Source organism: Camelus dromedarius, chromosome 14, assembly GCF_036321535.1.
Source record: "Camelus dromedarius isolate mCamDro1 chromosome 14, mCamDro1.pat, whole genome shotgun sequence".
Classification (NCBI taxonomy): Eukaryota; Metazoa; Chordata; class Mammalia; order Artiodactyla; family Camelidae; genus Camelus; species Camelus dromedarius.
The window spans coordinates 62,060,848-62,088,172 of record NC_087449.1 but is presented as its reverse complement, the minus strand read 5'-3'; the positions used below and the strand labels follow the sequence as shown (position 1 = coordinate 62,088,172).

Sequence of the window (27,325 nt, the reverse complement as noted above, 5' to 3'; positions counted from 1 at the left end):
CAAAACAAGTCTATGGTGATAGAAGTCAGATTGGCAGGGACACGAGGCTTCTGGGTGCTGGTACTGATCCGTCACTGAGCTGGGGGTGGACGTGACAGTGTGTTTACTTTGTAAATATCTGATCTTGCTATATACTTCTGATTTACACACTTTATATATGTTTTGCCCTTCAATCAAAAATTCACTTAAAAATAGCAAACACCTTTGATTTTATACATCAGAATGAAAAGTGTGTAGAATGAAAAGTATTTCTGTTTTTTGGTTAGAATTTAAACTCCCCCTTTATCTCTTTGTGTTTCTTCCCACAAGATTTTCTTCGTTATAGCCCTTTCTGGGAATTAGTATTCTCGGCCCTCCATGATCTTAGAATCCCCAGAGAGGTGGATTGAGAGGTCCTCAGGGAGGCAGGTTGTCCTGTGCTTGCTGGGGTTCAGGCACCGTACTGAGACTATTTCCATTAGAAGTGAGGGAGGTGTGTCTTCATTTGTCATGTGGCGGATTTATGCAGAGACTGGAGCTTGCCCAAGAGTTGTTCGTAGTGATGCAAATAAGCAAATTTTAAAATACAGGCTGTGACTTTGAGAAAACATTTGCAGAGAAAATAACCCAATAAAATATTGCAGATGCCTTTTATAATCATTTTATTAGCCCTGTTTGTGGGGATGACATTCGTAAAGGATTGTAATTTTCTGTGGCATCATATGAAGCAAGAATAGACAGGTTTATTTCCCAGAGCCTTATTAAAACTAAGTCCTGCCTGCTGATAGCAGGTTTGCCAAGACATTTGTTTGAACAAGAACAATAAGAAAAATACTAAAGAACCTTACTGCCTTTAGTGGCAAAATTAAAAAAAAAAAAAAATCCAGTAGATCCCCCCTCCCTCCCTGCTTCAGTAATTCAGGAGTTGTATTTTCCTGATACAACATCAGGTCCTGTGAAAAAAAGATACTTAACATTCACCTGTTTGTGAAACAGCTGGTCAGTATTCCACTGGTTCTGTACTGTATGGTGGCTAGCTTCTCCTGAATGTTCTGTGTGGTCCCCAGAAAGTGGACTATACGCTGAGCAAACAGTCTGGACTCTTCCTTGTGCTTCCCAAACCTTCCTTTATGTTTAAAACTCACCAGGCCTCCCCCGGCGTCTGGGCGCACTCCGGTTCATAGAGTCGCGCACGTTTTGGTTCATACTAACTTTGGACAGTTTTAAACCTGGGATGGTTTACTTGTCTTAGAAATAATTTTTTTTCATTATGAGAAACCACGCATTTTGGCTGAAAATGAACTCTATATTTTTGAGCCTTAGAGGTGTTACTTTCATTTCTGTTGTCTCATTATGACTTTTTTTTTTTTAAAGCAGTATCCTGTGTCTTTGTTGAAAATGTATTTTAAAAGGGAGTTAGTTCCTAATTTGAAATACCACCGTCAAATGACTGGTCTCCCAGTTAGTGGAAGGCTCATGGGATTTAAGAAATTTGGGGGAGAGAAGGCTGGCGTCTAGTTAGAGGCAGAAACCTCACTGCTAGTGGATGTAGTGGAAGGTAGAAGTGGGACCGATGCTCCTAGGAAACAGCAGTGGGGCGAGGCTGAGTCACTGGGCTTGTGCCAGTGCCTGCCTGTGCGGTGCTGGGAAGGCCTGGCCTTTTTCACCCCTCCTTGTCCCCTGTATCCAGGCGGTCACCAAGTCTGTTTCCAGGATTCTTGTATCGACAATCAGGCCACTTTTTTCTGCCTCTTCTGTTTCTTTCCTTTTGCATCTCAGTGTAGGCGGCCGCCATCCTCTCCCTTCTTATGCCACCGCATCAGTACTGGTTTTCTGCCTCCTCCCAGTCCCTTAATCCACACTGCAGCCAGTCTCCCAAATGGCGCTCTTCTACCTGAAAGTGTCTTAGTGGCTCCTGTTGCCCCCGGCTAAGTCCATACTAGTCTCCAGTGTGCTGCATGTTGGGGCTCCTCCTGCTTGCTTTCCCTCTTCTGTCCTGGCCTTCAGTTTCCACCTGCTCAGTGCTTTCTCTGAGGAGCCTTCCCTGGTTAACCAAGCCACTGGGTATTCCTCGTGTGCTTCTGTAGCAGCACGTGCTTCCCCGACATGCGTGACTTCATGCATTTTCATAGTGTGGCGGGCTTGCCTAGCTCCTGTGAAGTGGAGCTCCGTAATGATAAAGATCTTGATGGTCCACTCACCTGGTCTTGATGAAGGGCACTCATTTGTCCGGTGGAGGGGAAGACCCTGTTCCTAGGGCCAGGAGAAGTGGCAGCAGCTGTGCTTCTCCTCCGGCACCTAACCCTTCGGGAGCCTGCGGCAAAGGGGTGTAACTCAGCAGACACGGACGTGGAGCTCCAGTGCTCTGTGACAGCTCCTGCCGTGGAGCCCTTGCTGCCCTCCCTCTCCTTCCAGCCGCCACCCCCGTTTCTCTGCTCTCCTTTACAGCTATACTACAGAGAGTCACCTGTAGTCTCCTGTCTCCCCCTCCTCCTCCCATTCTCTCCTGAACTCCATTAGGCGTTTGTCCCCACCACTCCTCAAAACCTGTCATGACGACCACCACACCTCCACCTTGTAAATGGAATGCTCGGTTCTCAGTCTGCATCCTGCCCAGCCCACCAGCAGTTCTGGGCGCAGCTGACCCCCTCTCCTTGAAGCCTTTACTTAGTTTAAGGGCCCCCGCTCTCTCGGCTCTCCAGATACCTCCCTGGCCATTCCTCTAACCCCTAGGTACCAGAGTCAGCGGGGGTCACGGTCTTTCCTTCCAAGGACAGGTGACCTCGTCCAGGCGGAGGCTTCAAGTGCCATTTCTGGTCTGAGGGTATTTCCAGGCTTAGCCTCTTTGTCAAACCCCACTCATGTGTAACTACTTAATCTGTTTTCTTGGGTATCTGTCAGGTACCTCAAGCCTCAGCACATCCAAAGTAGACTCCAGTCTCCCGCCAGAACACAGAGATGCCCACAGACCAAACTTACCTTCCCTCAGTCTGATACAGCCTGGTGATCAGGTTCACTGCAGTCACTGTGGCATCGTCCTTGACACACACACCCCCCACCTCACACACCACAGTCCACAAGCCCATCTGGTCACCTTCATCCCCAAGATACATCCAGAGTCTGAGCGCTTGCCATCCTCTTCCCCCGCCAGCCCTTCCCCCGGAGGCTGTTGCAGCCTCCTCTCCTGCCTCCCTGCCTCCCCCTGTCTACCTAGAGCCAGGGTTCTGTCTTCCTCGGAGCAGCTGGGCTGATGCTCTTGCATTTCAGTTAGGCGTGTTTCTCGGTGACAACTTTCTGGTAGCCCCCTGTTTTCACTCGGAGTAAAGGCCAGCAGCCCATGAGTTTCTGCCTGAGCCAGCCCCATCTCCTGCTCTCCTCCCTCCCCGCCGCCCTCAGGTCCCCTGGCCTGAACTTCCTTGCCGTTCCTTGAACTCAGAGCTCACGCACTCGCCATTTCCTCTGTCCAGGGGCTTCTCTCCCTCAGATATTTGCGTGACTCATTTTCTTTACATCTTTGCTCACCTGTCAGTGAGTCCTTCCCTGACCCCCTGTGTACCGTTTACCTCAGATTGCGCTGGGCTGGGTTTCTCCTGGGTGCAGAGACTCAGAAGTGACTTCAGATTTCTCTTTCCTTCTCTGAGTGCTCCTGAGTTCTCAGTAATTTAATTAGGCTTGGAAGAGATGATCTATGGAGATACTTGAACAGTTCTGATCACATGACTCTGGAAAATGTGCGAGGTCCAAATATATAATTTTAGTCAGACAAGAGAGAGAATCATTCCGTTTAAGACAGACCACTAAGAATGTAACCTAGTCATATGTTTTGCAATTTCCCTGTTTCAGTTTGGAACCATGAAAAATAGGAATTCACAACTAGTGTCTTGAATTTCAGTATCAGCTACGGCAACACAATTTTAAGCACTACAGTTTCTGTAAACAAAAATACGTTTACAGACCTGTGACTGAACACGGAAAACCTCAGCTCCTCATGGGTGTTGAGGTCATGTTGTGTCTCACTGCCCACCGAGTTGGAGTCGCGCATACACAGCAGGTGCTCTGTACAAACATCTGTTGAATGCAGGAGACGGATTTATATCCAGCAGAACTTCATATGTGAGAAAGTCAAATAGTTTACCGTGACGCACGGTCTGCCTTACACACCTTAGGGGATAAGAGAAAGAACGTGAATAGTAAGAGTTGATGATAAAGGCTGGTTTTTGCCTCCCGCGCTTTCTAGGTCCCAAAGACGAAGACGAGAAGCCTTCAGCTGCCACCACCGAGCAGCCAGCCGAGCCTCAGGAGGCGGTGAGTCAGGAGGTGCTTCCGGAGCTTGGCACCCCTCCCCCGGCCTGCGAGCCACCGACAGACCCGGACGTGAAGCCAGAGGCAGCAAGTTGTGAGGCCAACGATGTGGAGGAGGAGGAGGAGGAGGAGGAGGAGGAGGAGGAGCTGGAGGACGAGGGGGACGAAGCTGCCGTGGTGCCAGATGCAAGTCCCGTGAAAGAGCCAGAGATACGGTGTGACGAGAAGCCGGAAGATTTATTAGAAGAACCGAAATCTATTTCGAAAGAAGTTCTTGAAGACTCTCCAGAGGTGACACCTGTTATCAAAATTCCCAAAGCTAAAGAGGAGGCCAATGGTGATGTGTTTGAAACATTCCTGTTTCCATGTCAGCATTGTGAGAGGAAGTTCACGACCAAACAGGGGCTGGAACGCCACATGCACATCCACATATCTACCATCAACCACGCCTTCAAGTGCAAGTACTGCGGGAAAGCGTTCGGCACCCAGATCAACCGGCGGCGGCACGAGCGGCGCCACGAGGCGGGGTTAAAGCGGAAGCCCAGCCTGCCACTGCCGCCCGCAGAGGACGCGGCCGACGGCCGGGCAGCCGGGGACGCCGTCCCCGCCAAAGAGGACGCCACCCCACCCGGTCTTGGGCCAGACTGTCTGATCGTGAACTCAGAGAAAGCGTCCCAAGAAACGGTGGATTCTTCTGTTGCAGAGGAGAGCGGAGAGGCGAAAGAGCTTCACCCCTGCAAATACTGTAAGAAAGTTTTTGGAGCTCACACCAACATGAGGCGGCATCAGCGCAGGGTTCACGAACGCCACCTCATTCCCAAAGGTGTGCGGCGAAAAGGAGGCCTCCCGGATGAGCCGCAGCCCCCGGCCGAGCGGGCCGCCCCAGCCCAGAGTGTCTACGTCCCCAGCACGGAGCCAGAGGAGGAGGGGGAGGCCGACGACGTGTACATCATGGATATCTCTAGCAATATCTCTGAAAACTTAAACTACTACATCGACGGTAAAATCCAGACCAGCAGCAGCACCAGTAACTGTGACGTCATTGAGGTGGAGCCCGGCTCGGCGGACTTGTATGGTATCAACTGCCTGCTCACTCCGGTTACGGTGGAGATCACTCAGAGCATAAAGGCCACGCGGGTCCCGGTGACTGACGAGCTCCCTAAAGAGCCTTCCAGCAGCACGAACAGTGAGTCCAAGAAGCGGAGAACAGCCAGTCCTCCCGTGTTACCCAAAATTAAAGCTGAAACCGAGTCCGACCCCGCAGCGCCCTCTTGTTCCTTGAGTCTGCCTCTCAGCATATCAACGACAGAGGCGGTGTCTTTCCACAAAGAGAAGAGTGTGTATTTGTCATCGAAGCTCAAGCAGCTCCTCCAAACCCAGGATAAGCTCACTCCTCCCGCAGGGATTTCGGCCCCTGACATACCTAAATTGGGGCCTGTGTGCGTGTCCGCTCCTGCCTCGATGCTGCCTGTGACCTCGAGCAGGTTTAAGAGGCGGACCAGCTCTCCTCCCAGCTCTCCACAGCACAGTCCTGCCCTCCGGGACTTTGGAAAGCCAGGTGATGGGAAGGCCATGTGGACCGAGGCAGTTCTGAGTTCCAAAAAACCCAAATTAGAAAATCATAGCAACTCACCAGCATGGAGTTTGTCTGGGAGAGATGAGAGAGAAGCCGGGAGCCCGCCAGGCTTTGATGAGTATAAAGTGTCTAAAGAGTGGGCAGCTAGCTCTACTTTTAGTAACGTGTGCAACCAGCAGCCGCTGGATTTATCGAGCGGCGTGAAACAGAAGGCCGAGGGTACGGGCAAGACTCCGGTCCAGTGGGAATCTGTGTTAGATCTCAGCGTGCATAAAAAGCCTTGTAGCGACTCTGAAGGCAAGGAATTCAAAGAAAATCATTTGGTGCCACCAGCCTGCAGTGCTGTGAAGAAAAAGAAACCAACCACCTGCATGCTGCAGAGGGTTCTTCTCAATGAGTACAATGGCGTCGACGTGCCTGTAGAAAGTGCCCCCGAGGCGACCAGGAGCCCGAGTCCCTGTAAATCCCTCGACCCCCAACCGGATGCTGACCTTGCTCCCGACCCTGGTTTATCTGCCCCTGCTGTCGGGTGCCCACCTGACGTCTCTCCTTCGTCACCTGCCCTGCAGACGCCTTCCCTTTCTTCCGGGCAGCTGCCTCCTCTCTTGACCCCCACAAATCCCTCCTCCCCTCCACCCTGTCCTCCTGTGTTAACCGTTGCCACACCACCCCCTCCACTGCTTCCTACTGTACCTCTCCCAGCCCCCTCGTCCGGGGCATCCCCTCGTCCCTGTCCCTCTCCACTCTCGAATGCCACTGCACAGTCCCCTCTTCCAATTCTCTCCCCGACGGTGTCTCCCTCGCCGTCTCCTGTTCCTTCCGTGGAGCCCCTAATGTCTGCTGCTTCGCCGGGGCCTCCGACACTCTCTTCGTCTTCCTCCTCGTCGTCTTCATCTTCCTTCTCCTCTTCATCCTCCTCCTCTTCCCCTTCCCCACCTCCTCTCTCAGCAGTGTCATCCGTTGTTTCCTCTGGGGATAATCTGGAAGCCTCTCTCCCCATGATATCCTTCAAACAGGAGGAATTAGAGAATGAAGATCTGAAGGCCAGGGAGGAAGCCCAGCCCGCCACTGAGCGGGATGTTGTCCAGGAAACATTCAACAAAAACTTCGTCTGCAACGTCTGTGAATCGCCTTTTCTTTCCATTAAAGATCTAACCAAACATTTATCCGTTCATGCTGAAGAATGGCCCTTGAAATGTGAATTTTGTGTGCAGCTCTTTAAGGCGAAAACTGATTTGTCAGAACATCGCTTTCTGCTTCATGGAGTTGGGAATATCTTTGTGTGTTCGGTTTGTAAAAAAGAATTTGCTTTTTTGTGCAATTTGCAGCAGCACCAGCGAGATCTCCACCCAGATAAGGTGTGCACACACCACGAATTTGAAAGTGGCACCCTGAGGCCCCAGAACTTTACTGATCCCAGCAAAGCCCACGTAGAGCATATGCAGAGCTTGCCAGAAGATCCTTTAGAGACGTCTAAAGAGGAAGAGGAGTTAAACGACTCTTCCGAAGAGCTTTACACAACCATAAAAATAATGGCTTCTGGAATAAAGACGAAAGATCCGGATGTTCGATTGGGTCTCAATCAGCATTATCCAAGCTTTAAACCACCTCCATTTCAGTACCATCACCGAAACCCCCTGGGCATTGGTGTGACAGCCACAAATTTCACTACACACAATATCCCACAGACTTTTACAACCGCCATTCGCTGCACCAAGTGTGGGAAAGGTGTGGACAACATGCCCGAGCTCCACAAACACATCCTGGCATGTGCTTCCGCTAGTGACAAGAAGAGGTATACCCCGAAGAAAAATCCGGTGCCCCTGAAACAGACTGTGCAACCCAAAAACGGTGTGGTGGTTTTGGACAACTCTGGGAAAAATGCCTTCAGACGGATGGGACAGCCCAAAAGACTGAACTTCAGTGTTGAGCTCAGCAAAATGTCCTCAAATAAGCTCAAGTTAAACGCGTTGAAGAAAAAAAACCAGCTCGTCCAGAAAGCCATCCTTCAAAAGAACAAATCTGCGAAGCAGAAGGCCGACCTAAAGAACGCTCCGGAGTCGTCCTCGCACATCTGCCCGTACTGCAACAGGGAGTTCACGTACATCGGGAGCCTGAACAAGCACGCCGCCTTCAGCTGTCCCAAAAAGCCTCTTTCTCCTTCCAAAAAAAAAGTTGCCCACTCGTCCAAGAAAGGCGGACACCCCTCCCCTGCAAGTAGTGACAGAAGCAGCAGCCACCGCAGACGGACGGCGGACACGGAGATCAAGATGCAGAGCACACAGGCGCCTTTGGGCAAGACCAGAGCCCGCAGCTCGGGCCCCGCACAGGTCCCCCTGCCCTCCTCTTCCTTCAGGTCCAAGCAGAATGTTACATTTGCAGCTTCGGTCAAGTCCAAAAAACCAAGCTCCTCTTTAAGGAACTCGAGCCCAATCCGAATGGCCAGAGTGACTCACGGCGAGGGCAAGAAACCCAAAGCCACGGCCAAGACGCGGGCGGCTCAGCTCCCGGGCAGGGCGTCGCGGAGCCTGCACGCGAGGGCGCAGAAGAGCAGGGCTGTCTTACAGAGCAAAGCCGCCTTGGCCAGTAAGAAAAGAACAGACCGCTTCAGTGTCAAATCTAGAGAGCGGAGCGGGGGGCCCATCACCCGAAGCCTGCAGCTGGCAGCTGCTGCCGACCCGAGTGAAAGCAGAAGGGAGGACAGCAGTGGCAAGCAGGAGCTGAAGGACCTCAGGTAAGCCGTGCCTTCCGGGATTGGAGGCGTGCAGCGCTCCGGAGCCGGGGGGCGAGACCGTTGGAAGAAAACACTATCCTTGCCCAATGGCTGTTTTTTTTTCTTTTTCCTGCACAATTTTGACATAAGTGTTTAAAGGAAATAGCAGTTTCTTAAGGTGGGGGCAGGCGTGAGGCAGTCTCAGTGCCTCGGCTGCTGTAGAGACGGATACGTGGCTTTTATGTGAGACCTGGGACTCAGAGTGGTGCCATTTCTTTCATAGGGCCAGTTGTGAATTGAATTTGAAGCCACGTAAAGTTCCCAAAAGCACCCGATGAAAAGATGAAATGTGCTCACACTTTTTCCATGTCTTGGGTGATGTCCCGGTGTCACCGGTATTATTTCCTGATCGTAGATCACTTCTTAGGTGAAGATGGTTCAGGGATTTCATTAAAACCACATTGAATCTTGCTGAGTGTTTCTGTGACTAAAGTGCTTCTCGTACCTGAGACTGCTTTTACCATTCATGCTTTCTGTGACTGTGTTTTAATTTTAAAAACTTGCCTTTTGGTTCAAATAAAAACACCGCACCCAGTTCCTTTTAAAATGCTGCATGTCCCCCCACCCGCTCCCGTCTCCAAGCGTAGGGTTGTTAATACACAGGCCAGACCCGCACAGGAGGAAGGAGAGGGGAGGGTGGTGCTGAGAGCTGGGCAGCGAGGCTGGACACTTAGGTGCTTTCAGGCGTGAGCAGGGACCCAGGACAGATCGTCCCGTTTGTCGCTGCCTTTTTTCCCCCCAGTGGTGAGGTCTGAGCTCATCTGAGGTTGGAGGTGATTTCACTGTTTATTCTATGTTCTTTCTATATGAGGAACTGTTCTTAGCGAAGGGTAGAGACGTAGGGCAGTAGTTAAGTTTGTTACATCAACTTCTGAAACTAAGTTACTTCAAACGTGAGTGGACATTCCTTCTGCTTCCTGAATAATGCCTGCAGGTCCATCTCAGGTGAAGTGATTAATCCTCAGCTAGACTTGCTGCAAAGCATTTTTAAATCTTGTCCTTTCAGAGTGAGCTGCATGGCTCTAGGCTTTCTTGGCTATAACTTTCAGTGTGTCGCAATTCTTTGGTGTGTTTTAAGGAAACAGAATCAGAGTTAACGGGGCGGGGAAGGGGTAGCTGCCGTTTGGAGAAGTCACGTGGACTCAGAGATGCTTTATCACTGCTAGGCTGATGAGGTAGCATTCTCGGTGCTGGTGCGCCGTAAGTCCTAGCTAAAGATGTGGACAAGAATCAGTAGCCAAGGGCTGATTGGAGTGACTGGCAGTAGGAATAAAAGATTAGCTTTTTCTCAAAAGCTTCTTTATAAAAGCACTAATCGTTCCTGTAGAACTCCTTCAGCCTCTGGGCCCGGGCCCGGGCCCTGGCCCTGGCCCGTGCGCAGAAGCATCTTGGAGCTTGGTTAGCCCCGGTGACAGTAAGCATGTGTTTCTCAGCCGTCCCTCTGCCTGCCTGTAGGAACCTCCCAGTGTGCCTCTCTGTACTCAGTCTGTGTTCTGGAAGTTCCACAACAACAGGACGTTCTTGAACTGGCCTTTCAAGGTTGAAGGACCCAGAGCATGCCATCATTTTCATGGCTGTGCTAAAACACGTTTCCCAGGTGGCTGATGCTGTAGAATATACTGTGTGTTCCCCTCAGTGTCGGATGTTACCTGAAAGAACCACCTGTTTTGTACTGGATCTCATTTATACAGTTCAAGGGCACAGTTGACAGGAGAACATTAAAGTGCTGTAAAGGAAAGCCCTCTGAGTAACGATAAATTTGTGAAGTTCATTCAGTGCTCTTGAAGAACCTTTAACATTGCCAAGGACCAAAGGGCCTGATAAAATAGTGTTTCTATGCTTTGCTCCAGTTAATTATTTTACTTTGTTTGAAAGTTACCCTTGCTGGAATGAAATTTGGCCTAAAAGGAAACAAGGAAGAAACAGATAAGAAAACATGGGTATTGTTCTGACCGTAGAAGGTGGCAGCAGGCTTCCGTGGTAGCTGTCCCCACTCTGTGTGAGTCACTGCACTGGGCTGTGGGCACGTCTGAAGGATGTGTGTCTCTTTCACAGGGGTCCACTTACAAGTGACCGTAAACTTGGGGAGTATTTTTGGAAATTACAAAATGAATGCTCAGTTGGGACATGACATTTGGATTATCTGGGCAGAAGGGTGGGTGTTTCTTCAGAGGATTGTGGTCGTCTGAGTACCTCGTAGTGAATCTGGTATAGAGCATGGAGGACGTGGCGGTCTGTCAGGGTCAGCCCGGGCCCTCGGCGGAGGCCTCACCCTCAGTCCACGTCTGTGTATGCTGCACTGGCAAGGGGTTGTTGGAACTAGCGTCTCTTTCCCCTTTCAGTGTATTTCTCCTTGTAAATTTTATTCAGGGATGACTTCACGGCATGTGTTTGGAAATACCCACTTTCACTCTGTTTTCAGTGATTTCTCTGTACCTGCCCCATTGCATAGTCAAGGACTTACCCTGGAACTGGTAGCACACCCTTTCCTGTGTGTTTCATCATATCTGTGATTAAGGGCACGTCCTCAACACTCAGGCATTTTGCGTTCAAGTGCCAGTGTAGGATTCCACAGGTTTTCAAATGCATGCTTGCAGTCAGCTGTGTGAACGAAGTCCGAGTTGTCCGTTCAACACTAAGGGCTCGACAGAATTTGCCATTTGGTCATTTCCTGGAGCACAGGCCATTGTGCCAATCAGGGTGTGAAAAAGACGTGTGCTCCAAATCCCATTTTAGGACAAAGCCGCAGAGGACACTGGGCACACCACTGGCTCGCGTCCTCCTCTTACCGCCTCAGTCCAGCAGACCGGGCGTCGGGGCTCCGCTTCCAGCCCACCTGGGTGTGTTGCCGAGGACTCATTTCCTTGGGCTTGTGAGACAAAAAGACAAGGAAAGAGTACATTTTCTACTCCCTTCTTTCTCATCTTTGGTCTTTGTAAATCCCAAGGTGTTCTTTATATTCTTTAATGCTGCTTCTAGAGCAGCTTTTTTTTTTTTTTTTTTTTTTAAATACTGTATTCCCATTACAGCCAGTTAAGGACACTTAAATATCTGATGGAGGAGCAAAGCCAAATTCCAGACCAAGTTTTCCCATTTACCATAAATTGATTTAAAAAATAAAGTGATGCTGATTTCTCACATACCCTCTGGACCACGCCACTCCCCAGGCGACCTGCCCGTGTCCCTACCAGCTGTCTCTGCTGAGTAGGACACCCACGTTCCTGCACACCTTCAAAGTCATTCTGTTGCCGTCTTCACGTTTGTCCCATGGTCTACTCACCTTTTCTTTAACATGCTCAGTTCATACAAGGTTGTGTTACGTTGTCATTTATCTTCAGTTTTCTTATTTTCTAGGAACTTCCTGTAGAAAAAACCCCAAAACAAAACAAACCTTAATTGACTAAATAAAGATAATGCATGCTCAACTTAGGATAAGCACTACGGCAAAGGATACGAAATCTTCCAAGCTTGCAAGACCAATTGAAGCTGACTCAAAAGTCCTAGCACACCACTGATTGCAGCAGGCTTCTTGTTGCCCTGGTTAGAGTCGGGCATCCGCTGCCTCGGAGTGTCGGGCTCGCGGGTGATTCAGATGCAGAGGCGGGTGCTGTCAGAGGGCTAGCTGAACTGGCTCGTCATCACGGGACTGGGAACTCAGACCTGAGTGTGGCCCTGGTTTTTGGCACATAGCAGAGAAAGGGATGATTTGAACCTAATCTTGCAAAGCAAGTTCTCTGTTGTATCAGTAGTTTGTGGTAGATTTCAGGGATGACACATTCTGATGCACTCATCTTAAAATGTTTTGGTCATACACCAGCTCTTGATGCTTGATGCCTTTTCTTTCTTTCTTTTAAATGAATTGTAGACAGAGAGAAGCATTCAGCTTCTTTCTTATTAGCCTGTTTTTTGTTGTTGTTGCTGTTTGTTGTTGTTGTTGTTGTTTTAATCACAAGCAGATTGCCAGTATACTGGAGAGGAAACCAGATTGGATATGGACTTTTTTATGCCCCTTCCAGTGTCATGTGTACATATCCAGGTGGACATTATCCTCTCAGATTATTATCTGGCACTAATTTATAACTGTTATATTTTTGGAGACTAGCAATATATCAATGCCCAGGATGCATCACAGGCCTGTACAGATGTGTGTCTACGTGTAAGTGTAAATTAATTCAAGTATCAGGTTTCACACTAAAGTCTCTAATAGAGATTAAAAGGAATGACAAATTGGCCTCTCCCTGAATAATATAGGTATCGTTTCTCCCTGCGTTATATGCCTTCCCCCTAATTAATGACTGAGTTGTTGAAAAATGGCTAGGTTTTATTCATGGGTTTTTTGTTTGTTTGTTTTTTGGTTCTCAACTTTAAAAGTAATCTACCTCTTAAATTCTGTAGTTAAAAAAAAATACCTGTTTGGTGAATTTGTGCCACTTCAACCCTTTCACTATCATTCCCATTTTGTTATGTTTCTGTTATGGGGACTTTATGTTCAAACATTGTGTAAAGCATTTGTAGCAGTTTAAAAATAAAATATTTAAAATTATTTAAATTGTTTTGGATGCTTCAATTGTATTATATGTGATTTACATTTTACATTTTTGTTTGAGTTGTTAATCTGGAGAGTATTCTTGTATTGACGTTTGCTGTTAGTTATTTTATTGTTTCTTGTTGGAGAGTGATATAAAAGACTATTCTAATGAAACCATTAAAATTTACAAATTGACATACAAAGGGGTTGTCCGTTGATTTTAACCAATGTAGCCTTGAGAGAGACAGAGGTTAATTATAGACAGACGAGTTAAGAGTGGTGTTTGCTGTTTTTCCCCTTCCAGCATGAAGTAAATCATTTGAGCTTGTCAGATGTCCAAAAAGTTTTTTTATGCTGTTGCTAGCAAGCACTTAATGACTAGGGGGAATTCAAATGATGCATTTTATATAATTGTAACCAATAAAAAAAAACTTTATAAAAGCTTGTGAAAGGACTGCATTTTGTACATCATTGGGAGCAGTTAAGGGGGGGGAATGAAGGTGCACATGGGGGTGCTGTTCACAGGCTGCATCTTTAAAGTGCAGTTGTAGCATCCCCCCAGCTGACCTCCCTTGTTTCCATTTGGCGTCGATGGAATATTTGTTAATGCACGTTGCTTCTGTGCCACCGAAAGGGTAGACGTGCAGTCGGACGGTGGTGCCAAGAAGTGCGTGGAGAATTTACTGTTGGGTAAGAGGGAAATGATTCCACATGTGGGCTCTCTGCTTCCTGCGTGCTTGCTGACAGTTCACTCTAGTTTGGAGATTTTTATTTTTATGGATCCCGGAGAATGAAACAAAGAAGTTGTAACATTTGTATTAGGTTGACCTGGAATTGCTGGGTTTTTTAAAGATTAAAAGTGGCTGAAAGAAGCGGGGGTTTCATGAAGTCCTGCATGGTAGCCCTCGTCCTTATGCTTTCTGTGTGTGTGTGTGATTCCTGCTCAGGGAAAGGTGGTGAAGCTGACGGTACTGTCAGCCTCCCTCAGCGAGATGTTGACACTTCTGGCTGATGGATTCCCACCTTAGAGAACCCCAGAAGGGAGGAGGAGGGTGTGCAGGAGGGAGAGGCGGGTGCGAAACGGCTTTCCGCAGGAGCCCTGCAAATGCTCTGTAAACAGCACTGAGCACGCACTGCGCCTGCACGGTGCTTGGACGCGATGAGCTGGGGGGAGCCCTGCTCTGGGAAGGGGGGCCGGTTTCCGTCTTGACCCATCTGCTCCCCGCTCGTCCCTCCAGGCTGGCAGGGAGCGAGCATCCAACAAGCAGCCTCTCCTCTGTCCCCGCCTTGGTGGCTTAGCCCTGGGCAAGTACTTTCCTTGTGGCTGCTAGTGGCCAGTCTACCAAAACTGGGGATGGGGAGGGGGTCTCTGAGCTTTCCTCCCAGCGGGAGGCTGTGCTCCCTGGTGTGGATGCTGACAGACTGTCTCGTGGGTTTGAAAGAGCAGGGCGAGGTCTCTTTCGCGCCCGGGTCTTACAGCAGGGCCTGGTCACGGCAGCACTCTGAGATTTACCGCGTGGAGGAGTCCCCAGGAAGGCGCTCCCTCTTGCCAGGAACGAGCTGCCCCAGTGTGGTTGCTTTTACTCTTCATAGACTTAAATATTTAAAAAAATCTTTAAAGCTAATAACTGAAGCCTTATGTCCCTACAGCTGTTTTGAAGCATCTCGCAGCATTTCTGATTGCAAATCCCTGTCTAGGCTGACTTTTAATCTGGATGTTACAAGTACCTTCTGGCAAGGTGTTTTACAGAATCACATTAATTTATTGAGCACCTGCTGTATACCAAGCTGTATTCTAGGTGCCTAGGTTATACCAGTGGACAAAAATCCCCGCCCTTTGTAAAGCTATTATTTGCATGGTGCTTTTTTCCCATTTTTTGTATTTTATATTCAAAGTGTCCTTCACTTTGACACAGTTCTCCGGAGGCCAGGTGGTCAAGAAGGTGCTTCTATCTTAATATTTGGGGGCGGATATCTAGATGACTGCTGACTTTTAATACTTACATTAAAATGACTCTTGTAAAATTATAGTTCACTTAATGCTCTTGATGTCTTATTTCTGTGGGTTTTGATTTGATACTGAACCTCACTTCGATTAGATTGACATATATACATAAAAATTTTTTAAAAGGACACTTTGCCTTGAAAGAAGGTTGACTCGGATATAAAGGCCACACTTAAAAGTAGCCAGAGGACCAGGCTGATAGAATGGTTTACCATTTTGTACATGGCCTCCACTCTCCCTGGTGGCACCAACCCCGCGGCTGCCGCTTCGGGGTCTGTCTGCTCTCTGGGCTGTCGAGGTGAAGCACTGCTGGGAGCGTGTGCATCCAGGAGCCTGCAGAGTGTGATCTGGCTACAGCCTGCCCTGAGCACAGTGATCCTCCAACCCAGAGCCAGGCTCCCAGCTCCTAGGCTCTACCACCAGCCTTTTAAGTGAGACTGTTTGGAGATGAGGCCTGGGTGGTGTGCAGTGTGAAGTTCACCCCCCTCCCCTCCAGTAATGTCAGTGCACACCGAAGAAGTTGTGAATTTAATGTGGAGAAGACGAATGTAGCTTTTAATGGCTAGGTACTTGTGTCTTCTCTTTTGAGCCTCACATGCCTCACATCTCATCCTTAGAGTCACCCTGCAAAGTAGATCCTGTCATGGTTCCCGCTTTCCAGCATCTGGTGGGCGGTGGGCGGCAGGAAGGGCTGTTCCGAGTCTAGGCTTGAGCCTGGGCTACAGACAGGAGGAGGCCTAGGCGATGGGCCTCAAGGGATAAAGGATCGGCCAGCCTGCTGTGCGGTTTCTTTCTCTACACGTTTCTCAAGGCCAGAGCCCTGTTGGGCCCCACCTTCCTAGTGCTTTGACCCTTTTCTCGGAGTTTGCCTACAGGGCCTTAAATATACCAGTGCTGTGGGATTAAAACAGAAAAACTAAAATGAAATCCAGATTCATGGGAATGGTGACGTCAATAGCACCATTAAAATTCTTTATAGAGGGAGTGGGTATAGCTCAAGTGACAGAGTGCATGCTTAGCATGCAGAAAGTCCTGGGTTCAATCCCCAGTGCCTCCTTCAAAAATAAATAAACCTAATTACCTCCTCCCTCCACCAAAAATAACTAAACAATACAATAATAAAATACTGTTTAAAAAATTCTTTATAGACAAGTAAAACACCCAGTGCCCAAAAAAAAACGTAGAATGGAACAAAACTTGAGGTTTGAGTGGGTGCAATGTAGGGAAAAAGTGAAGCTGCTCATTGGTTGATCCCTCCAGGCAGATGCCCAGGAGTCCTGCTGGGGGACCATCCAGGCCCCCCACCCACACCACTGCCCTGCAGGTCTTCCTCCCCGTCCTGCACCTGGTGATGCTTCCTCCAAGGGGTGGTGAGAACCATCTGACAACGCCCTGGGGTGTATTTGAGGTAGCTTTTGGGTGCTTTCTATGTACGAGGTACTACGCGAAGCATTTTTCAGACTTGACTTGACAATAACACCATGACGCTGGTGTCGTTTACTGACCCGGGAGAAGTGATTTTGTTCAAAGGTCACCCAACTCTCAAGCGGCAAGCTGGGATTCGAGCTGCCTCCGAGCTACACCATCCTGTTGATCATTTTCGTAGGTTTGGTTTTTTTTTTTAAGCTTCATTTTCTCTAAATGCGGGATACAACCTTGATACCTTCTCTGTTAAGGGCTTTTCCGGCGTTCGTGAACAAGTAGGGCGGTCACTTGCAAGTAGGGCTTCCCGACGCAGCAGGCCTGTGGGAGAACACAAGCCGCGCCTGGGCACACGCACCTGGCTTCACTCCGAAGTGTGGGATGCGCCCGCTGTAGCCCTTTTCAGGCGCAGTGGGCTTCATAGATCAGTCTGCCGAGTGAATAGTACTCTATTCAGTAGAAACCAAGCACCTTATAACGATTCTCTTTGATTTCGGAAGTGGTTCTGAAGAAGGGGCCAGGGGGTCACGGGGAGTGTCCTCAGGTGTCACTTGAGAAGCTTGACCTCTTTTGGGCCAAAACCAAACTTGATGGGGGCTTGCCTTCCCACCTCCGCAAAGAAGTCCATTGCGTGCAAAGCAAAGGGTTACGTTTCAGCCAATAGTAAGTTATTTTTAAAGTAGAGGGTTAGAGCCTGGAGGGCGTCTGTAGGTTTTATTTACTTTCTGGATTAAGAATAAGAATTGGAAAAACCGTCCTGTGTTAAATTATTTGCAGGTGCAAAAATTACACTCAGTTGTGAGCCTTTGAAAGGGGCTTGGAGATACTGTTGAAGGAATAAACTGGTCGAACTGTCGGGGTAAAAGGATTTGTAGCTGCTTCCGTTTTCTGCCTCACTGGTACCAGCTGGATTCCTTTTCCGCTGTCTCTTACAGAAAGCGACCTGAGATTCAGGCGGGATGGTGTTCTAGAGAACGTAAGCCTTTTATGGAAGAAGTTAGTGCCTGAATGTGCCTTCCCGTGTCCAGCTTATAACGCACAGCAGGAAGCTAGGCAAAGAACCAGCGTTTCGAACATCCCTTTGTAGATGTTCCCTGAGGTGCTCAGTGAGGGGGGAGAGAACGGAGGTGTCATCTCAGTAATGACAGAAAAGCTACCGGATTTCAAAGCATCAGTTTATGTTCTAAATCAGAACATATTTAAGCTAAGACTATTTCCATATCAGTGTTTAGACAGGAGCCCACTATATAATCTAGAATTCTATGTAGATAAGTACCGAGTCTTAGCTATAAATCTAAATGTAAATTTTGAATAGAAATCATTTTTTAAAAGACCTAGAACTTGTTTCACGGGTAAGTTAATAACAAAAGGGGATTGAGGCCTAAGGATACAATTGTGGCGATTTAAAATTTTTTAAATTGAAATAGAACTTCAATGTAAAATACTTGGATTTGTTTCAGTATTTGATCCTTGCCGAAAATGTAACATTTTAATATTCTCTGTTGGAATGAAGTTATTTAAGACTCATGTGGATTCAGTTTTCCTTGCAGTAACATTCTCTTCTCACTTGCTTTTTATAATCACATCCAGTCCTTGCCAGCCAGGCTCCAGTGTAGGAACATTTTCAGATGGCTTCTATTTCCAAGCTATTATTGGACCTGTGAATTCAGGCGCATTCCCCTGTAGTGAGTCAGTGGGTCAGCCATTCAGAAAACATCTTTCTTTAATGGTCAGTCTGGATCATGTAGGTGTTGGTCTGTAGATCTGATGGGCTGTGTACCGGGGCTTTCAGAGGGCCCTCGGGATGTCGCCGGCCACCAGGGAGGGAGCTGAGGGTGCTTCTGGCTGTTGGAAGTGCCTCACATGGCTTAACTGCTCGGAAGCGCTCTCATGGCCTGAGAGAGAGCAAGTCTCATCGTTTACAGACAAATGGATCGAGTCTGAGAGAGGCCACATCACTTGCATTGTGTCCCACAGCTGTAAGTGGGGGCCCCAAACCCAGCCATCTCATTACAGAGCCTCACTCTTCACTGCAGTGCGAAACCACCGAATTCACTGTGCCCCCTGGGTTTTATGTAGGTATTGTGTCCCCCAGATGACTGGTGCTGATGTCATCGCCCACAGGGGGCTTTCGTTGCAGAGGGGTTGGGCACCACAGTGGGGATAAACATAGGCCTTGAACTCCCTCGCCATCTGGGTTTTAACTCCGTGGCTCCCGCTTGTCACTGAGGTAGGGCACGCTGCTGGCTGAGCCTCGGCCTCCTGGTCCGTAAGAGCCGTGCTAAAGGAGGCGGTGTGTGTTCTTAGGATTCAGTAACTGATGGCCAGGGTGGTGGGGATGACAGGGACTACTGTCGTTTATATAATACATAAAGTCCTCAAATGATGGACCCAGGAAAACCCCACAAAGGAAACTCAGAGGGTGTAGTAACCATCCCTGGTGGAAGAAAGGGAAGAAACTCAGAGGGTGTAGTAACCCTCTGAGGGAAGAAAGGGCCAGAGTTTGGATGATGATCGCCAAGGAACTTTTGGAAGAGGCTGCTGTAGAAACTGCTCGTGCTTTCAAAGGCCCAGAAAGAAAAACAGACTCCTTCCTGGAAACTGACAAACACCCGTTTATGTTAGTTTCAGAGAATGAGTGGTTACTACCTTTGGGGAGGATAGAACTTTTGTCAGAATTTTAGAAACACTCCCACAGGCTTCCCGGATGGTCTCCGCTCTCCATCTGGGCCCAGGAAAAGTGAGTGAGCCCGGGGCATTTGCGGGTGCAGAGGTGTCCGGGGAGCTCCCGGTGCCTGGCCACCCAGGAGCCCCTCAGGGTTTTGCTGTGACTTCATTACAGGCAGTGGCATGTAGGTAAGGGCACTGATGGGCCCTGGACCCGGAGCTGCTGGCCAGCTGTCCATCCCTGCCCCTGCCCTCGTCCCTCTGCATCTCCGCACTCTGCTGCTCATGGGAGCACTTAACTCATACGCACGCTCTGTCCTCAGTTTGTTAGATTTGTTTTCTAAATGTCCCCACTCCTGGAACAGATGTTCTCCCTGAGCAGGAACTCGGTTTTGTTCACTGCTGGGTTCCCAGCATCTGCAACAGTGCCTGGCATGTAGTAGTTGCTCAATAAGTATTTGTTGAATGAATAAAAACTTTGAATCCGGGCTTTATCACTTACTAGCTCTGTAACCTTGGGCAAGCTACTTACCGTCTCCGAGCCCCAGCTTTCTTTTCTGTAAACGGTGATAACAATCGATTATCTGACCCAGAAGGACGGTTGTGAAGACAACAGAGAAGCCTGGGAGTTCCACAGATGTGCCTGCCGCGTAGGTGCTGCTCTTAGCACTGAGGTGTCCTCTGGAGTCTGGATTTGAATCTGATTCACGGCTGTGGCTGGGGCTCAGAGCCGACGGCCACGTAGGAGGTGTCACGGCCGCACAGGTTGCAGTGGCCGGAACCTTCCCCCAGCTTCTCTTGGCTCCGCCCAGAGAGAAGGGGCCCAAGTGGCCCAAACTCCTGGTTCTGCTGCCAGTGACCGCAGGCCCTTTGCTGTCTCTCAGCCAGGCCTGTGCTGTTCATGTACTGACCATAGCCGCTCCCTTTCTCCCAGCAGATAAATAGGGTGAGCTCTAAAACCGGAAGTCATTTTTAAAATCACACTGAGAAAAAAGATGATTTATTCTAACACCCCTCCATATAACTTTCTCTTGGTTTTGAATTTCAAAGACAAACTAAAAATTTTAAAAGCTGGGTGCAGAAGAAAACATTTCCTTTGCTCTCTGAAACCATGAAAATGCAACCAAGGGATCCTAGTTCATTGAAGTAATAATGTAAGAATGGTCACGAATGTGTTCAAGAGCTTGCTAGCCACAGGTTTTCAGGGCGTTACACACATTGCCCCATTTAATCATTATAACCATGCTATGAAATAAACACTTTTATGTTCTCCCATTTTACAGATGGGAAAACTGAAGCACGGAGGTTAAGGAATTTGCTTGGTCACAGCTAGTAAGAGGGGGGCCAGGAAACAAGCCCAGGCAGTCTGGCTCCATCTCTCAGTCAGGAGCCGTCCTGCCCCTCACCCGCTGGTTCTCTGGGAGTACATGCCCGATTCATCTCCTTTAAGAAGCAGGGAGACATGGCTGGTTGGTAGGTATCTGCCCAGGTGTGGACAAGAAGTACCCGCTGATTTGAAGGAGCTAAAATATATGCTGGAGGTGAACGCAGGTCTGGGTCCTTCCTGGTCCTGATCCAATTTGTAGGTCCTTGGGAGGCCATCCTGAGCAGTTTCAGCCGGGCCTGGCGTTCTGACCCGCCGCATCTGCCCAGTGTGGTTAGGGAAGGAACAGATAGAGACTGCCTCGTCCAGAGAATGAAGCCTTGCTCCCTGGTCAGCTTTTTGTTTTTACCCCCGTTTTCTGCTTTCATGGAAGTCTTTCCCAGCCACGGTTGGCAAGTAGGTTTCCATCTGTGCAAGGGAGGGGGGGCAGCTGCCTGGGGTGCTGTGAGCTGGACTCCAGGCGAGGTCACGCTTGGATAGAGGCCGGGCTGAGTGCCCGGTGTCCGCCTTGGACGCAGGAAGGGAGTGGCTCCATGGCACAGGTGTTTGCTGTCTGAGGTCTAACGAATCTGCTATTGCCTTTCTTTTAAAAACTACACTGGACGTAATTTCACCTTCCCTGAAGGCTCAAGATGACCACGAATTAATACATTGTTGTGGAGACATGACACCTCAGAGAGGGTCCAGCATACGAGGTCATACGAGGTCCAGGAGCTTGAGGTGGGCTTAAAAATTGGGGGAGAAGCAAGTACTCCTTTATTTATGGATACTGTCTGCACTTCCTGGCAGCCTTCAATGGGTGTCTGATGGGGGTCCTATGAATAGGATGTGTGGGTAAAGAGGCTGTAAGCCCTGAGACCACCGAAGTACCTCCCTTGTAAGCAAAGTGCGTGGTGGAGAGGGGAGGGGTAAGTGTAACACACCCAACACACGCGTGTGGACTGAGGCTCCTAACCCACATGTGAGTTAAATACACCTTCTGTGGAAAGAATAAAAGGGAAGTTTGGGTGACAGTATACAACTCACGTCCCCAGTGAAGGTGTGTTGCCGGGGAAGCACCTTGATTCTGAAACAGAGTAGTTCTCTTTACCTGGTGCCTCGGTCTTTTATGTTGAAGACAAATGTTCTCTTTGGTGCCAGGTGCTCCCATCTGGTTGAGTCAGGGAGGGTCTGGAGTTCTTTCCCTCTTAGTATTTGCAGCTCAGGCTGATGGACGTGCTCCGGGACTGGGTTTTCCTCTTTTGTTCACGATATTCCCCCAGAAGCTTTTCAGAGTTTTTCTAATAACCAGTGTGTAGGTTAGTAGGTGTTCTATACCCTTAACCTTCTTCATTCATGTTTAGGCTCTTCTGAATGAATTTTAGGAGTGAGTTTGGTGAAAAGTCTGTTAACTTTGCCTCCGCAGAGGAGCCAGCCCTTACAATGCAACCTCAGTAAGTTGGTGTCAGACACTGGCGTTGACTTGTAGGCTCTGTTAAATAACTTCATCACGGTAATTAATGGCATGTGGATATTCTTTAAACTATTGATAAAAGTTGCAGATACGGCGCATGGGTGCCAGCCAGCAGCAGGTGTTTTGTTAAGGTGATGTCCTGGATTGTGCCGGGCAGGTGCTTAGGTGAGGGGACAGTACTGCTGGCTCAGTAGGACTGTCTGGTTAATTTCAGCCAGAGGACATGCATCGCCTGTCTGTTCACAGGTGTGTGGAGGGGCTCTAGTTTGGATTATCTCACGAGGACGTTCACTCAGTGGACCACCTGCATCACAAACCACCTGGGAGGCTTATTAAACATTCCAGACCTACTAAACCATCATCTCTGGGGGTGGGTCTTTGAAATCTTCATTTTTATCAGCTTCTCAAATGAGTCGTACCCAGACTTCAGAGTTCCCCTTTGGGTCTTGTAAAGGGGCAGAGGGGAGGAAGGTGACATGGTACCACCACATCTCATCATTTCATTTGCTCCCGGTTTTCATTTGAAATTTTTTTCCTTTGCTCATGAACAATCTCTCTGATATATTGACAGCATTTTTCAGTTCAGTTGTCAGTGAAGTCACTTACTCAACCACCCTGGGACAGACGAGCCAGGGCTGCTGGAGAGTTAGGGTCACTTCTGAGTGTCAGAGCCGAGGTGGAGCTGAGGATTGCTGGCCCTGTCCGCTCTTGCTCTTGGGTATCTTTTTGAGGGGAATACATGATCTTAGGTCATGAACTGGGATAAGCCTGGGGTCGTGCTGTAACCGCCTGATGTGTGTTCCCTCTACCCCAGCACCTACTGCAGCACCCAGCACGTGGTGTGCACTTAGTAAAAAGAAGAAAGGACGCCATCTCCAGGATTAGTGGAGCCAAAGCTGCCACTCCCCTTCAGTGACCTCTGACCTGACCCTAACTCATGACTTCAGGTCTTAACACGTGAATTTGGGGGCAATTAATTGTTAGCAGCTGAACCAGCGTGTCACTTTGATAAGTAAATGGGCAACTAAAGTCAGGTTGAAAGGAAAGGGTCGGTTGTTTGGTGGATAGTAAATTACAATTGGTCTTAAAGGCTTACTGCCTGGGGGCACAGGCCTCAAGGCTGAGAATGCGTAGTGAAAGGCCATCAGTAAACCGCAGAGACTGGAGAGAAATTGTGCGCTCGAAGCCCACGACACGACGGCACGGCTCGTTCATCAAAGATCCTGGTGAAATTATATTCTCCCCTCCCTGGTCCTCACCGCCACACACATGCAGGCTGTCTGTGAATAATAACTAAGCATCCTGAACTGCCTGGGGGAGAGCTATCCACATCTTCCTTCACAATTTTAAATCCTTTCCCCCAGTTTTTGGCTCTGAAAATAGGGCCGTCTTCGCTCTACCTCCAGCTTTAGCCCTTGACATCTCCCAAGGGGTCCCTGTCCGGTAGAGCCTCCAAAAAATTACACGGCAGTGGATGCTTTTCCTTGCGTGTTTTTTTCTTATTTCTGCTTAAAACGATGAATCCCTTCCTCTTCGAGCTTAAACGCTGATTGATTTCACGATGCCACACGCACCAGAAGGGGCTGTTGCGCAGACTGGGTTCACGGCGCGTCATCACTCACCTGGGCGGTTTCTCCATCACGCCCGTGAGTCAGAGCTGCTGCCGCTCTGGAATGGGATCCAGCTGGCGAAGGCAGAGGGCCGCCCACGAGCCCGTGAGGAAGGAAACGCAGAGGTCTCAACCGTCCAGTCTGGCCTGTTCACCGTCGCCTAAGGAATAATTGGTGTGAGAGCATTCTGCAGAGGACAGGGCCTGGGGGGGTCGGGTGGTACCAGAAAGCTCTCTGAATGGTTGTTAGAGTGCCAGCTGTGGGTAAAATGAAATACAGTGGAGGCTCAGGTAATTTCCAGTGTAACCAACCTGGCACTTTAATAGCTGCTCGTGGCTCTCCGTGGAAGGCGTCTTGGTGACCCTCACAGGGCACGCCCTGGCCCTTCAGTCACCAGCAGTCAGGTTAAATGCTGCCAGAGGTCAGCTGTGTTTGTTCCAAAACCTGTTTATGCCACTGTTCAAGTGTTTTATGCTAACATGAACATAATTCGTTCATAATAAACATAATAAGAAATATACGAGTATCTATTATTATAGACTTGATTTAATAGTAGCCAGACCGATGACATATGAACACAGTTGTTTGTGAAAAACAAGTTAAATGCTTAGAAAGGCTCATAGCAATTTGCCTAAAAACTGCCGTCCAATGAGGCGTGGCTGAGAAACCATGAAACGTTTGCACAAAGACATAGAGACATTTGGCACTGAAATGGCTCTTAGCTTCTTAAATTCTTGCCCCGCGTGAAACAGTAACATGAAAACAGTAACTAGGTGGCGCCCTGTGGGTGTGAGTGAGTCAAGAAAGGGTGCAGCTCTGGGCCTTTCACTCGTTCGCGCATTTTATTCATCCGTTCCTTCCAGAACGAAGGCGTGCTGTTAGGTGCCGGGTACTGTTCTTAGGGGGATGTGAACAGACTGACAAAATCCCCCACCTTCTTGGAACTCCCATCCTAGTGGGGGGAGACAGACAACTAACAAGCACGTGACTGTGGAGAATGTCGGATGATGAGTGCTGTGGACAGAAGTGAGTCAGGGAGAGTGCTGCAGTGAAAACGGGGCTACCGTTTAAATGGAGGGGCCGGTTCCTTACGGAGACTGTAAAGGGAATATAGACAGAGTGCGCGCAGGCCTGTGGGCGCAGTGTGGGTGGAAACACTCCCGGCATGCTCAGGGGGACCGGCGGGGGGGAGGACCAGGGCACGAGGTCAGGGAGGTAACTAGGAGCCACTTTATGTCGGCTCTTGCAGACATTAGGAAGACTCTGCCTTTACTCGGAGTGGGAGTCACTGGAGGCCTTTGAGGGGAGTAGTAATACGGTATGACTTACCTCTTAAAGACTCACCCTGGCTGACGTGTTAAGAGTCGGCCGAAAGGGGCCAAGAATAGAAATACAGACCGGGAGGTGAACACAGTGAGTGACCCAGGTGAGAAACGGTGGTGGCCGGACGGGAATGCAGCAGTGGGGTGAATTCTGGGATGCCTTGAGGGGAGAGCCACGAGATTTGCTGGGGGTTGGATGGAAGAGGAGTCAGGGATGACGATGGGTTTTTCTGCCTCTACATCCAGACGGATGGATGGGGTTACCATAAGTGATGAGGTGATGGAGGCAGTTTGTGGGGTACGTGCGTGCTGGGGATTTGGTTTGGGGCGTGTTAAGTCTGAGATGCCATTAGACACCTCGGGGCGGGGTAGTTGAGCACACAGGTTTCAGTTTCAGAGGAACGGACCCTGAGTGGATATATCAGTCTAGGGGTCCTCAGAGTACACATGATGCTGAAAGCCGTGAGTTGGCATCCCTGGGGGGCGAGTACAGATGAAGAGATGACACCTAAGCACCGAGGCTGGGGGGCTGGAAGAGCCTGGCAGGGTCCTGGGCCAAGGGCCTGAATGGGGCCAATGTGGCATCTGAAGGAGGGGACCTCCGTGCACTGAAGGCTCCTCTCCTGGACCCCACTTTGTACTTCTAAGTAGCTTTTCTCTTCATCATCACAGAATGTTCTGGGGCCTTCACAGCTGGTGGAAGTGACCCCCTGACTCATCCAAATAGACACACCGACCACAATCATCCCCATCTTTGCTGCCATTTCTCCAGGTGCTGGGCTGTTTCCATCTGAAAAACCATCAGCAGCAAGCCAAGGTGACCCCATCAAAAATGCAGGGCTGGTGCCTGGCTGCTCACAGACCCTCAGGTCGGCTTCTTGTAACAAGCAAAAGACCCGTGTAACCAGACCTGTCGCTCAGGGTTCAGAGAAAGGGCCTGAGGAAGAGCCTTGATGAGCTCTTACCCCAGGCTTGTTCCCGCTTGCAAGCTCCCCAGCTCCCCGGGTGTAAAATCTGGCTTGGAGACTCAGGCACCAGGAAGAGGGCAGGAAAGATGTGGGGGTGAGGGCAGGGAGTGACGATGCCCTCTCTGTCCCGAGGAGTGGCCTTCAGAGACAGAAATGACCAATTCTAGAAATCCTTTGCCTCTTGAGGGGGTAAAATAAGTAACACATTCTATGTTTTCTTTTCCTTCCCTCCCCCTCCACCCCCTCCCTCCCCTGCAATAAAGTAAAGCAAAGGACAACATGGTAAAGTGAAGCAAATCCTGAAATGTGTTTCTGATGTTCTGCAGAAGCCAAGTCTCAGGTCTGTGCGTGCAGGGCAACCCCCCCCCCGGCCACACACACACACACACACACACACACACACACACACAGTGTTTATGCGGTAAGGGCCCTTGCTCTGAGCTCTGGTAGCTTCTATTATTTCTCTGGAATGCTAATCACACTCTGCAATTTTGTATTTGCTCATGTATTGTGTAAGTAATGATACCTTCCCCTTCCAGAACGCGTGCCCAGCGTTCTAGAGACGAGGCCTGTTTTCTGTTTGCTATCCTGCTCTGTCCCCGGTGCCCAGCACGGGGTCAGGGGTGTCACAGGAGCTCGGTTATCAGGACTGTTAATCGCGGGAATGCCTGGTCTTGTCCAGCGTGTGCACGAGGAGGCCTGCACGGCCTAATAGGCCGGAGGACATCGTTCCATGACGGCGCCTGACGCGGAGTTGGAAATCTGGCCCCCAAGGGGAACACTAAATCAAACTCGGGACACATATGGCTGATCTGAGATAATTTCTGTCCAAAAAGGTTAAAATAAAACCAGGGGGTGGGGCAGTGCTCAGCACAGCCCAAGCCATCCCTCTGCAGAATTCTCGTGCCTTCAGAGATCACATCTGCCTGGCGCTCCACTGTGCCCCTTGGAACCTGGCACGGAGCAGCCAGTCCGTACATAGTTGTCAGATAAATGGGGAAAATATGTTTGGTGTAAATGACAGCCTGTGGCCTCTTGGGAATTTACACGACCTGTCGGCACATGAAAGGCTCAGAAGTCCTGCAGAGGCTTGTCCTTCTGACTTCGGGAGCCCGTGCTCTGGAGGTGAATGGCTTGGGCTTCAATCCCGGCTCTGCCTCTTGCCAGCTGTGTATTGTCAGGCAGGCGGCCAAACCTCTCTGTGCCTCTGTTCCTCATGCGTGAACTGCGGCCCTGCCCATCTCATAGAGGTCTTGTGGAGGCTCCGTTTGTCGTTGGCCGTCAGATAGCAGGCACCGTGCTTAGCGTACAGTCAGCTCAAAGTCCCGCCGTGGTG

At 49.4% G+C, this 27,325-nt stretch overlaps 1 protein-coding gene across 6 annotated transcripts in view; it reads left to right on the top strand.

Annotated features, from left to right (window-relative positions):
• PRDM2 (PR/SET domain 2) overlaps positions 1–27,325 on the top strand; it is a 109,228-nt gene that overhangs the window by 69,623 nt on the left and 12,280 nt on the right. For 4 of the 6 annotated variants that reach the window (XM_031464104.2, XM_031464103.2, XM_031464101.2 and 1 more), the window contains one exon: positions 4,217–8,591. The exons of 1 other annotated variant lie outside the window; for it this stretch is intronic. In XM_031464104.2, coding sequence (XP_031319964.1) covers positions 4,217–8,591 — 4,375 coding nt within the window. Of the gene's footprint in view, positions 1–4,216; positions 8,592–11,984; positions 13,354–27,325 lie in introns of those variants that run through there. One more of the 6 variants, XM_031464102.2, reaches the window with a different exon arrangement.